Source organism: Rhamphochromis longiceps, linkage group LG12, assembly GCF_057381845.1.
Source record: "Rhamphochromis longiceps isolate RC_006_pf linkage group LG12, R_longiceps_female_GT1.1, whole genome shotgun sequence".
Taxonomy (NCBI): domain Eukaryota; kingdom Metazoa; phylum Chordata; class Actinopteri; order Cichliformes; family Cichlidae; genus Rhamphochromis; species Rhamphochromis longiceps.
Genome location: NC_140568.1, coordinates 26,870,106 through 26,883,032, shown reverse-complemented (window position 1 = coordinate 26,883,032; position 12,927 = coordinate 26,870,106). Strand labels below are relative to the sequence as shown.

Genomic DNA, 12,927 nt, shown 5'->3' with positions numbered 1-12,927 from the left:
CATTTAATTTCTTGCATGTCTGTAAATGACTAGTACAATGGTATGAATAATCCTTCACATTTTACCAGTATAAAAGTAAAACAATTACATCGTCTCATCGGGGCAACCTAAAAGACTCCTTTTATGGCTAGTCTTTGCACATCATAATAACACAGAAGAGAAGAAAGCAATTCATTCTCGATTGCTGTTAATTCCAGGGGATTTTCCAACCGGTTTTGGTTATTGCATGTGCACTGATAATGCTTACTGTCCTGTCATTGTAAGCCAGTCAAAATACATAAATAACACATTGTGATCATGCTGAAGACCACAGACGGCAGTCCAGGCGTCCCGCACTTAGACTGACTCGAGTCAGTCTAAGTGCGGGACATTGTCTTAAAAAGTGGGACAAGGAATAGAAATGCTGTACAAACCCACATAAAGAGGGGCATCTGGTCACCTGGGTAGGCCTATAATAGATGTATTGGAGTCAAAACCACTGAAGGATTTTAAAAATAATTCTGTGCTGAACTGGGAAACAAAGAAGTGACTTCAGTAATCAAAGAAGTGACTTCAGTAATGGCAACAATAGTTATTCATTTGTGTTTTAAAGGTAATACTGTTGGTTATGTGTGTGGGCACACACATCACACTGTGGACTCTGTGGAGAACAAATTGCGTTAGATATCACGAAATACGTTTAAAATTCGTTGGCATGCCGAGCAAAGAGCCCTTTAAAGTGAAATGCTGTTTATTTGCCATCTGACGATATCATGTGGAGTTGCGTCCTGCCACCTGTAGGGGCGCTGTTTTGGAAACCCCCATATGCATCATATGCTCGTCAAATGATCGTTTGGAGGTTGATCAAAACAACCCCTTGATACCTGACCAAACAGGTTTATCCACTAAGTGGGGGATGAACAGCTGGGAAACAGCTGCTGACAGGATTACCAGGAAAAAATCGGTCTAATTTTAGTTGACTGTACTTTTTTAGTTTTAGACATGATTTACAGGGAAACAAAACAGAAAGGGCAGAACAGAGATGGGTGCACTGTGATAAGGAATTGTCATGATGACCAACAATGCGGTAACGAAATGATCCTCGGTAGAAATAAGGGTCTCAAAGTGTGCTAAGAAAAAAAAAAGGGTGGGAATGGATGTTTGTATATGTGTGTGCCTGTATGTCTGTGTCTATATGTCAGGTTGGGTGTCAGACGCCACTTCTCTGGGGACATCTCAGGCCCTCCAAGGTTTGGAGGCCTATCTCCCCCTACCACCACTTCCCCTGCCAGTGGCGGACTCCCTCAGACATCGGTGCGTTGGTGGTTCTTTGTGTCCGGGGGTGGGCGTCCAGGTACACACCGGCTCACTCCTTGGCGGCCGCTTATCGGGGCCTGGAGCCTGGGGCTCGCTCGGGCCACTTCGGAGGTGGGGTGCCCCCGGCCTCTTGGCCTGGGGCTCGGTCACTCAGGCACGGCTGGCTGCCGGCGGAGCTCACGGGCGCGTCACTGCAACCCCCCCTGGCTTCTGCTCCGTGGCTGCTGAGTGAGCCCTCATCTGGGACTCTCCTCAGCTCTTTCTGGGACAGTGGCGCGGCTGCCCCTCTGTTGGTCTTCCTTGGTCTCTTGTGTTCTGGGGGCCTCTGGATGTCTGGAGTTTTGATCTCCTCCATACCTGCTTCATGCCCTGGAGGACGGGGCTGTGGCCCCCCCACACCCTCTAGCAGATCATTACATGAAGGAACCTTTAAAAAAAAAAAAAAAACAAGCGCGTCCATGCTCACAGGTGTACACACGGGTGATCACACCCACAAACTACACCCTTTTTGGCTCCTACCTCAAAGCACACTGTGTTCTGTTGATCTTATGTGCTGCACAATAATGTTTAATATTTAGTATTTACTGTCATATTCCCATATATCATTGTGATGTTGTTTATTCTATTACTCTTGTTCTGTTCTGCTTGTTTTCTTTTTTCTTTCTCAGCAGGTGATCCAGGTGATTGATATATGCATTTTTTTTCTTTTTTTTCTTTTTTTTTTCCTGCTCATTCTGTTGGTTTTTGTTTTTTGCCCTTCTCCCCCGTCCCTCTTCTCAGCTGTTTCTCTTTCCCTCTTTCTTTCTCCCCTTCTTTCCTCCAGTCAAGTCTGTCCCGTATTCAGTAAGCGAAAATAAAATAAACAATAAAAGGTGAATCAAATGGACCATTACGGCAAGGCTGGGATGGTCAATTTGGTAAAGTAAATCCGTTGGGCATCTTTCTTTGCCTTTAGACGACAATTCTGATGGCAAAAGAGCCAAACGGGACAGGCACAAAAAACCCCCCCCCAAAAAAACAAAACACCTTACCATTGCATCACCACCACTCTCAACCCTTCAAACTAGATGGGTTGGAGCCATGCTTTCATATTTATGCCAATCCTGACTTTACCAGCTGAATATCACAGCAGACATCGAGATTCAGACCAGTTGTCCAATAAAAACTCCAGTGTTGCTGAGCCTGTGTGAACTATGATCAGGTTCCTGTTCTCAGCTGACAGGACTGACACCTCCTGCACCTTGGCTGCATACCACCTAACAGCAACAAACGTAGATCACCTTTCTTCCCCATTCTGATGTTCGGTTTCAACTTCAGCAGGCGTTACTGGCCCTACCTACATATTTAAATGCACCTATATGCAGCTTGTGATCGGAAGTTCAGATATTTTTGTTTACAAGCAGCTGAACAGATGCACCTAGTAAATTGGATAGTCAGTCTTTATCTTCCTGTTTCTCTCTCTGTTGCCTGTCAACAATAAAAAATAAAAGACTAAAGCAACTACAAAAAAAAAAAAAAAATAAATAAATAAAAATGCTGCTATAACATTTTAAATACTTGACTGGAATTATATATATTTTAAAATTTATCTAATAAAATACATTAGTTTATATGACTGAGAGTCTCATAAACTTTAAGAATGACAGTCCCCCTTCCTCCCTTCTTGAGCTGTCACGGACACAGGAAATGCAAAGAGAGAAAAACTTCTATTGGAAACTTTATTCTCTGTAATCAGTGCAGGTAACATGTATTTGTCATAACAGAGTCCATAAAATGCTGATTTGTATGAATTACAGTTGTTCGTTGTGCCAAATGAAAACACAGATTTGCTAACTTGTTACACAACACATAATGAGAACAGTGAATAAAAAAATAAATACAAGATTAGTCAAACTTATTAAGATTCTATAGTATACATTTTTTTTCTGGTGTATGAATCATGTTAAAGTGTCCTCAGCCTCCTCTCAGACGGAAAAACATGTAGATGGTGCTGTGGTTTCTGACGTTGTAGTCCTCCAGTTTGCCACCCTGCATCTCCCGGCCTTCATGAATGAGCCTCTGCTGGCTCGCTGGCACCCTCTCTCTCCCCTCGACTCTGTTCTTGAAGTTGCTCACAGTCTCGTCGAGCCTGATGTCATAGGTGCTGGAGTGTCCCTTTTCATTTCTGAGGAACACCTGGATGGGAGCAGGTGGAGGAGGCTCGGTGACCAGCAGGGACACCTGGGAGCCGTGCTGTAAGCCGTAGTAGCTGATGGGTTTGGAGTCATCGTTGAGAGGGGTCTTCTGGCCGTTTATGAAAACCAGTTTCTGCGTCTGAGGGTTGACTTCCAGTTTCTTGTAGATTTTTATTTTCAGAGAGCCAACTGTGTCCTCTGGGTTCACGGTCAGAGTGTGGGACTCACCCAGCATGTTAATAGTTATATCCATGTTGGTTGTAGTCTGAAAGAATTCAAAATAGTCCATTAGAAAACACACACACTGGGGAAAAATGACTTTTCAGTTCTTTATCAGCTTCCTACCTTGTGATGACGTTTTCACTTCAAGTCTTCAAACGTGGAAACGTAAATGATGCTCGAGCAGCAGCTAAGTTGAAGGGCTCAGCCTTTATATACACTCTGCCTCAGCTGATCCACACCCTCACACTCACCTAAGGTTCGTTTTCCCTCTCTGCCATAACAACTTTCAGTTTCTATTGTCTAAGCATGACTTGGCTCTAATGCTGTAATTAAAAAGCCTTTCCTTCACAAAATCTAGACTTAAGAAAAATGCCTGGCCTGTGGAGTCAGTCTAAGTGCGGGACATTGTCTCAAAAAGTGGGACAAGGAATAGAAATGCTGTACAAACCCACATAAAGAGGGGCATCTGGTCACCTGGGTAGGCCTATAATAGATGTATTGGGGGTCAAAACCACTGAAGGATTTTAAAAATAATTCTGTGCTGAACTGGGAAACAAAGAAGTGACTTCAGTAATCAAAGAAGTGACTTCAGTAATGGCAACAATAGTTATTCATTTGTGTTTTAAAGGTAATACTGTTGGTTATGTGTGCGGGCACACACATCACACTGTGGACTCTGTGGAGAACAAATTGCGTTAGATATCACGAAATACGTTTAAAATTCGTTGGCATGCCGAGCAAAGAGCCCTTTAAAGTGAAATGCTGTTTATTTGCCATCTGACGATATCATGTGGAGTTGCGTCCTGCCACCTGTAGGGGCGCTGTTTTGGAAACCCCCATATGCGTCATATGCTCGTCAAATGATCGTTTGGAGGTTGATCAAAACAACCCCTTGATACCTGACCAAACAGGTTTATCCACTAAGTGGGGGATGAACAGCTGGGAAACAGCTGCTGACAGGATTACCAGGAAAAAATCGGTCTAATTTTAGTTGACTGTACTTTTTTAGACATGATTTACAGGGAAACAAAACAGAAAGGGCAGAACAGAGATGGGTGCACTGTGATAAGGGATTGTCATGGTGACCAACAATGCGGTGACGAAATGATCCTCGGTAGAAATGAGGGTCTCAAAGTGAAAAAAACCCTTACCATTACATCACCACCACTCTCAACCCTTCACACTAGACGGGTTGGAGCCATGCTTTCATATTTATGCCAATCCTGACTTTACCGGCTGAATATCACAGCAGACATCGAGATTCAGACCAGTTGTCCAATAAAAACTCCAGTGTTGCTGAGCCTGTGTGAACTATGATCAGGTTCCTGTTCTCAGCTGACAGGACTGACACCTCCTGCACCTCGGCTGCATACCACCTAACAGCAACAAACGTAGATCACCTTTCGTCCCCATTCTGATGTTCGGTTTCAACTTCAGCAGGCGTTACTGGCCCTACCTACATATTTAAATGCACCTATATGCAGCTTGTGATCGGAAGTTCAGATATTTTTGTTTATAAGCAGCTGAACAGATGTACCTAGTAAATTGGATAGTCAGTCTTTATCTTCCTGTTTCTCTCTCTGTTGCCTGTCAACAATAAAAAATAAAAGACTAAAGCAACTACAAAAAAATGCTGCTATAACATTTTAAATATGGAATTATATATATTTCAAATCTGACGAAATCGCGTGGAGTTGCGTCCTGCCACCTGTAGGGGCGCTGTTTTGGAAACCCCCATATGCGTCATATGCTCGTCAAATGATCGTTTGGAGGTTGATCAAAACAACCCCTTGACACCTGACCAAACAGGTTTATCCACTAAGTCTGAGGGTCGACTGCCAGTTTCTCGTAGATTTTTATTTTCAGAGATTCAACTGTGTCCTGTGGGTTCACCCTCAGGTTAAGGAACTCACCCACCATAGTGATAGTTATATTCATTTTGACTGTAGTCTGAAAGAATTAAAAAATAGTTCTTTAAATTACACCCGAAAAAAAGAGTTTTCTGTTATTTCTCGCAGGCTCGCCCAGCTTCCTACCTTGCGATGGCTTATCGAGGCAAAACAAACGTCGGAAATCTTTAGGTAAACAATGATGCTCACACAACAGCTGATCAGCGCCCGCCCACTCACTTAAGATTCGTTTTTGAACTCTGATGTAATAACTTTCGGTTTCTAGTGTCCAAACATCACGCAGTGCTATGGTGCTTTTGGTATTTTGATCAGAGACTATCCTTCTTTATAAACAAAACAAAACAAAACAAAACACGTGTTTACGAGCAACCTACAAAGGGCGTGTTAGGTTAAGAAATATGGAAATCCCGATTTTTTTTTCAGATCTCTCTTTTGGTAACTCGGAATCAAATAAAGTATGATTCTGTTTAATTTTGAACACAAAGATATGCAAACTATTTATGAACATTTCCTTTTCGCTTTATTCTACTGGATGTGTTGCGGATTATTTCAATACTGGAGAAAACTTCTGACTGTATATGTGCACTGAGACACACACACACACACACACACACACACACACACACACACACACACACACACACACACACACACACTGTGAAAATAAAACTGATTTGAGTCTACTTTTGAATGTACAGACAGTTGTAACTGACCTCGGGTCAGCGGGAAGCTTGTTCCAATGACCACAGTAATGTCAGCACCCTCAGGACTCTTAATGGTGAATTCCCTTTCAGTAATGTGTATGTAAGGACTGGCTGCTGCATTCTGAACATGCTGAAGTCTTCCTACTCAGGATTTGGATAGTCTTGCCAATTCATTGGATTAAATTCTTTTATAAATGCAAATGTTAACTAGCTACTGCTAACAATACTCCAGTGTCAAACCACACTTCTGCAGCAGTGTAATATAAAGAGCCTTAGATATTAGCAATTTATTGCTGATGTAGCTCCTTTGAATTAAGGAGATTGGCATCAGCCACAATGTTTCATTTTCACTTATTAATTTATTGTTTCACAATGTTTGCTGCCAGTGATATATGCAGGAACAGACATCACATATATATAGTAGAGTCTGTGGGGGACTAAATTATGTAAAATTCCTACATTGTATTGATGTCACACCAGAAATGTTCTTTTTAAGATCTGAATTACATGGAAACACAACAGAATGGTCAGAACAGAAGATTGGTACTGTGGTCATAAAGGGATGGACATGGACAGCAACAGTAATTAGTTAATCTGTGGTGACTAAATGATGCAGTAATAAGGGTCTCAAAGTGTGCTAAGAAAATATCTCCCACTAAACTAGCAGTAACAGCTTGAACTGTTCATACAAGGAAACACTGATCCATGTTGTTATATCATTAACACCAAATTCTGACTCTGCTATCTGAATGTTGCAGCAGAAATAGAGACTCAGCCTTCCATTGTCTAATTTTAGTGAACATGTGTGAATTATAGCCTCAGTGTCCTGTTTTTCACAGACATGATTGATACCCGGTGTGGTCTTCTGCTGCTGTAGTCCTTCTGGCTCGATGAGCTGTGTGTTCATAGTTCTTCTGCATTAGATATTTGAGTTAATGAACAGCTGAACAGTAGCCCAGTGAGTGTTTGTATCTCTCTCTCACTCACTTAAATCACTTTTCTTCCACATTCTAATGCTCACTTTGAACTTCGGGAAGCCACCTTGACCAGATCTACAAGGTTTAAATGTAGATATTCAGTTCAATTCCATCTAATTGCTGCCGTGTGCTTAGCTGGTTCGTTATGAGCAATAATGCGCAGTCGAGTGGTGTACCTAATAATGTGGCCACTGAATATATTTCTCTTTCTCACACTCTGTAGCCTACCAGTGACTAAACACCAAATACTCTAAAATATTCAGCTTATGGTGATTTTTCAGAAAGTAAGAAGAGAATAGTTTTGCTCACATTTTTTGAAATCCTCCAAGATAAATCTTCAGGAAACATCTCGTATATAAATGTATCTAACTGTAATAAAAGCCAGATAACTGAGATAATACAACAGACTTATGTTTATTGTAAATCTGCTTAATCTGATCAATGATTTTCACATACAGAAACTATTGTGATTAACACTTAAACAGTGGACTGGAACCATTACATCCTGCTGTTGTAACACTTGGAATACTCGACTTGGAAATTAAATATTAGATATTTTCTCTCTCTCTCTCTCTCTCTCTATGGCCTACCGATTACTAAATATCAAATGTCCAAATACTCTAAAATCAAAGTCAAAGTCAAAGTCAGCTTTATTGTCAATTCTGCCACATGTACAGGACATACAGAGAATAGAAACTACGTTACTCTCAATCCCTAGATAAAATAGCAAATGAACATTTAAATATAAGAGTGATTAAAAATGCAAGTAAAATAATTAAAAAGTAAAATTTAAATAAATAAATACAATACAATTTTTACATATAACAAGAAAGCTATACAATATACAATATAATGAGTAAATGACATTGAGTGCAAACCAGGCAGAGTAGTGCAAATGGGCAAATAGTGCAAATGGAGATTTGGTAATGTACGGTAAGAGATAGTGTAACAACAAAGTCTTATGAGGTAGTGGCAGTCCAATGCTCCACAAAGTGACTGGTAACTGGTGCAGGCCAGTGAGTGAGTTAGAGAGTGTGTGTGTGTGTGTGTGTGTGACAGAGTTCAGTAGGACCGTGGAGGAGAGAGGGGAGAGGGGGCAGAATCGGGAGGGAGTTAAGCTTCCTGACAGCCTGATGGATGAAGCTGTCCTTCAGCCTGCTGGTCCTGGCCCGGAGACTCCGCAGTCTCCTCCCCGACGGCAGCAGCTTGAAGAAGCTTTGCATTGGGTGCGTGGGATCAGCCGCTATGCAAAGGGCTTTTTTAGTGAGACGGGTGCTGTAAATGTCCTGGAGGGAGGGGAGAGAGACACCAATGATCCTCTCTGCAGCTCTCACTATGCGTTGGAGGGTTCTATGACAGGATGCATTGCAGGCTCCAAACCACACAGTGATGCAGCTCGACAGGATGCTCTCGATGGTGCCTCTGTAGAAAGTGTACATGATGGGGGCTGGTGCTCCTGCTCTTCTTAGTTTGCGGAGAAAGAAGAGACGCTGCTGTGATTTCTTGGCCAGTGCTGTGGTGTTGTACGTCCAGGAGAGATCCTCTGTGATGTGCACACCCAAGAACTTGGTGCTGCTCACTCTCTCCACAGACGCTCCGTCAATGGTCAGAGGAGCATGTTGGGTGTGCATTCTCCTGAAGTCCACAACAATCTCCTTCGTCTTCTCCACATTCAGAGAGAGATTGTTGTCAGCACACCACGTGGCCAGGCGTCTCACCTCACTTCTGTAGTCGGTTTCATCCCTGTTGCTAATGAGACCCACCACCGTTGTGTCGTCCGCAAACTTGATGAAGATGTTGGAGCTGTATGATGGAGTGCAGTCATGGGTCAGCAGAGTGAAGAGGAGGGGGCTCAGCACACATCCCTGCGGGGCCCCCGTGTTTAAAATGATGGTGCTGGATGTATTACTGCCGACCCGTACTGCTTGAGGTCTTCCGGTGAGGAAATCCAACAGCCAGTTGCACAGTGAGGTGTTGAGCCCCAGCTGGACCAGTTTTTGAGTGAGCTGTTGGGGGATTATGGTGTTGAATGCTGAACTGAAATCTATGAACAGCATTCGAACATATGAGTCATTTTTGTCCAGGTGTGTGAGTGTCGAGTGGAGTGCAGTGGAGATGGCATCATCGGTTGAGCGGTTGGGCCGATACGCAAACTGGAAGGGATCCAGGGAGGGGGGCAGGACAGTCTTGATGTGTTGCATGACTAGTCGTTCGAAGCACTTCATCAGGATGGGAGTAAGTAAAATATTCAGTTTACGGAAACATTTTAGTATGTAACTTCTTGTTAAATTAAATTTTAAGACAAATCTTCAGGAAACAGCTTAATCTGACTACTATTGTGATTAACACTTCAACAGTGGACTGGAAACATTACATCCTGCTGTTGTAACACTTGGAATACTCGACTTGGAAATATATATGAGTGAGAGTCTCTTATAAACACTGAAACTGTGATTTTAGAACTACTTTTAATGGGACCCGTTTGTCTTGTGATCTTCACGGTATAGCTACAGCCCCCCCCCCCCCGGAGCTGACACAGACACAGGAAATGTTAAGACACATAAACTTCCGTTAGAAACTTTATTGTTTGTATTTAGTGCAGTTAACATGAATTTGTCATGACAGAATCCATAACACAGTGGTTTGTGTGACTTAAACACAAACTTTAACACAGAATGGTTAATGAACACAGACGGTGCAATCTGGAGGAATGTTTTTTTTTCTTCAAAATAAAAGCACTAATAAATTAAAAAAAAATATACAAGATTGGTCGATATCATTAAAATTAAATAACATGCATGGGCTTCCTGGTGTATGAATCATGTTAAATTGTCCTCAGCCTCCTCTCAGACGTAAAGTCAACTCGATGGTGCTGTGGTTTCTGACGTTGTAGTCCTCCAGTTTGCCACCCTGCATCTCCCGGCCTTGGTGAATGAGCCTCTGCTGGCTCGCTGGCACCCCCTCTCTTTTCTCGACTCTGTTCTTGAAGTTGCTCACAGTCTCGTCGAGCCTGATGTCGTAGGTGCTCGTTTGTCCCTTTTCATTTCTGAGGAACACCTGGGTCGGAGGAGGCTCGGTGACCAGCAGGGACACCTGGGAGCCGTGCTGTAAGCCGTAGTAGCTGATGGGTTTGGAGTCGTCGTTGAGAGGGGTCTTCTGGCCGTTTATGAAAACCAGCCTCTGCCTCTGGGGGTCGACTCCCAGCATGCTCTGGATTTTTATTTTCAGAGAGCCAACCGTGTCCTGTGGGTTCACCCTCACGGTGTGGGACCCACCCACCATAGTGATAGTTATATCCATGTTGGCTAGTCTGAAAGAATACAAAAATAGTTCCTTATAATACAAACGCTCAGGAAATAAAAGACTTTTCAGTTATTTCTCACAGGCTTGCTCAGTTTCCTACCTTGCGATGGCTTATTGAGGCAAAACAAACTTCTCCGGAAACTTGAAGTCTTCAGTCGTGCTCAGGTAAACAATGATGCTCACACAACAGCTGAGCGGAAAGTTTCAGCTCAGCTCTTTATATACTCTCCCGCTCAGCTGATCAGCGTCCGCCCACTCACTTAAGATTCGTTTTCCATCTCTGCTGTTACAACTTTCGGTTTCTAGTCTCCAAACATCACGCTGCAGTGCTATGGTGCTTGGGGTGGTTTGATCAGAGACTATCCTTCCTTAAAAACAAAACAAAACACAATTCGACCAACTTACAAATTAAGCCACGTGCAGCGGTCGTGCGTCAAAGGGCGTGTTCGGTTAAGAAATATGGAAATGTCGATTTTTGAGATCTCTCAGATTGAAATAAATTATGAATTTATTTCATTTTGAACACAAAGATATGCATTTTTTAAATTAACATTTCCTTTTTGCTGTATACCACTGGATTGCTAACTATCAGCAGATTACTATATCACTGGCAGATTACTAAAAATGAAAAAAACTTCTGTCTGTATAGGTGCACCGAGGCAGCAATGTTCAAGCAACAGAACTTGACCGAGAATCAGCACATTTGTAAGATTTCTTCATTGTTACTGGAGTTTATGAGAGCTATCGCTATGTTCAATGAAACTTAGCACAGAGAACTGTTCTTAGTTAATGCGGTGCATCGAATTTTTCCATAATTAAATGTTAATGGTAATTTTATTTATATGGCAAATGTCACAGCAATAAAGTCAATGTGCTTAACATAAAAGATATCATAGACATCATAGGCATCCTATGATGCCGTGGACGCACACACACACACACACACACACACACACACACACACACACACACACACACACACACACACACACACACACACACACACACACACACACACTGTGAAAATAACACTGATCTGAGTCTGCTTTTGAATACGCACACAGTTGTAACTGACCTCAGGTCAGCGGGAAGCTTGTTCCAATGACGACAGTAATGTCAGCACCCTCAGCACTCTTCATGGTGAATTCACTTCCAGTCATTCTGTGCTGAAATGGAAGTTATAGTGATGTCAGTACTGGGTAATGTGTATGTAAGGACTGGCTGCTGCATTCTGAACATGCTGAAGTCTTCCTACTCAGGATTTGGATAGTCTTGCCAATTTAATGGATTAAATTCTTTTATAAATGCAAATGTTAATACTGCTAACAATACTCCAGTGTTAAACCACACTTCTGCAGCAGTGTAATATAAAGAGCCTTGGATATTAGTAAATATATCCTTTGAATTAAGGAGACGGGCATCAGCCACAATATTTAATTTTGAGTTATTAATTTATTGTTTCAAAAATTTTTGCTTTCAGTGATAAATGCAGGAACACACGTCAGATCACATATATGATATAGTAGAGTCTGTGAGGGACTAAAATGTGTAAAATTCCTATAGTGTATTGAATTTTGCAGCAGAAATAGCGACTCAGTCTTATATTGTCTAATTTTAGTGAACGTGTGAACTATAGCCTCAGTGTCCTGTTTTTTACTGACAGGCTTGGACCCGGTGTGGTCTTCTGCTGCTGTAGTCCTTCTGGTTCGATGAGCTGTGTGTTCATAGTTCTTCTGCATACCTTGGTTATAAAGATGGGTTGTTTGAGTCACTGTTTCCTTCTTATCAGCTCAAAGCATGTTGATCATGTTTAAATGTAGTGACCTGCTGCTATGTGACTGGCTGTTTAGATATTTGAGTTAATGAACAGCTGAATAGGAGCCCATTGAGTGTTTGTATCTCTCTTGATCTTTCAATGTGTAGTCTATCACTGACTAAATGATTTTTCAGAAAGGACAGCAAGGAAATGTGTCAATTTTAAATGTTTATATCAGAGAATATTTTTCCGTGTTTTTCCTTAAATGGTTTAAGTTCTGTTTGCTGACTCTCTTCCATTAGACCATAGGTGTCAAACTCTGGCCCGTGGGCCAAATTTAGCCCGCAGCCTAATTACATTTGGCCCGCGAAGCCATACCAAATTACTATTAGAGCTGGCCTACTGGTATTATACAGCTAATATATATATTGTTTGGTATTAAGCTTTGCTTGTTCCATATTCCGTTTTTCAGCAAAACGTGTTTGAGTCCATAAGAAAAGATTCATTCTTATATCTGGAGGAATAAATATATTTCAGTAAATATTAACGTTAGCCCACGACTTTTTTTCAGTTTTGAATTTTGGC

General features: G+C 42.0%; 2 protein-coding genes across 2 annotated transcripts; both read right to left on the bottom strand.

Moving 5' to 3' along the window:
• Window positions 1-3,110: 3,110 nt before the first annotated feature.
• On the bottom strand, window positions 3,111-3,954 carry LOC146657419 (polyubiquitin-like). The gene has a single exon (XM_085426965.1). The coding sequence runs from the start codon at window positions 3,757-3,759 to the stop codon at window positions 3,250-3,252; it is 510 nt and encodes a 169-aa protein (XP_085283091.1). The 5' UTR covers window positions 3,760-3,954; the 3' UTR covers window positions 3,111-3,249.
• A 5,882-nt stretch (window positions 3,955-9,836) lies between these two features.
• On the bottom strand, window positions 9,837-10,832 carry LOC146657418 (polyubiquitin-like). Its single transcript, XM_085425475.1, has 2 exons — window positions 10,687-10,832; window positions 9,837-10,593 (listed from the first exon to the last, which is right to left on the bottom strand). The coding sequence occupies exon 2, from the start codon at window positions 10,581-10,583 to the stop codon at window positions 10,119-10,121; it is 465 nt and encodes a 154-aa protein (XP_085281601.1). The 5' UTR covers window positions 10,584-10,593; window positions 10,687-10,832; the 3' UTR covers window positions 9,837-10,118.
• Window positions 10,833-12,927: the final 2,095 nt, after the last annotated feature.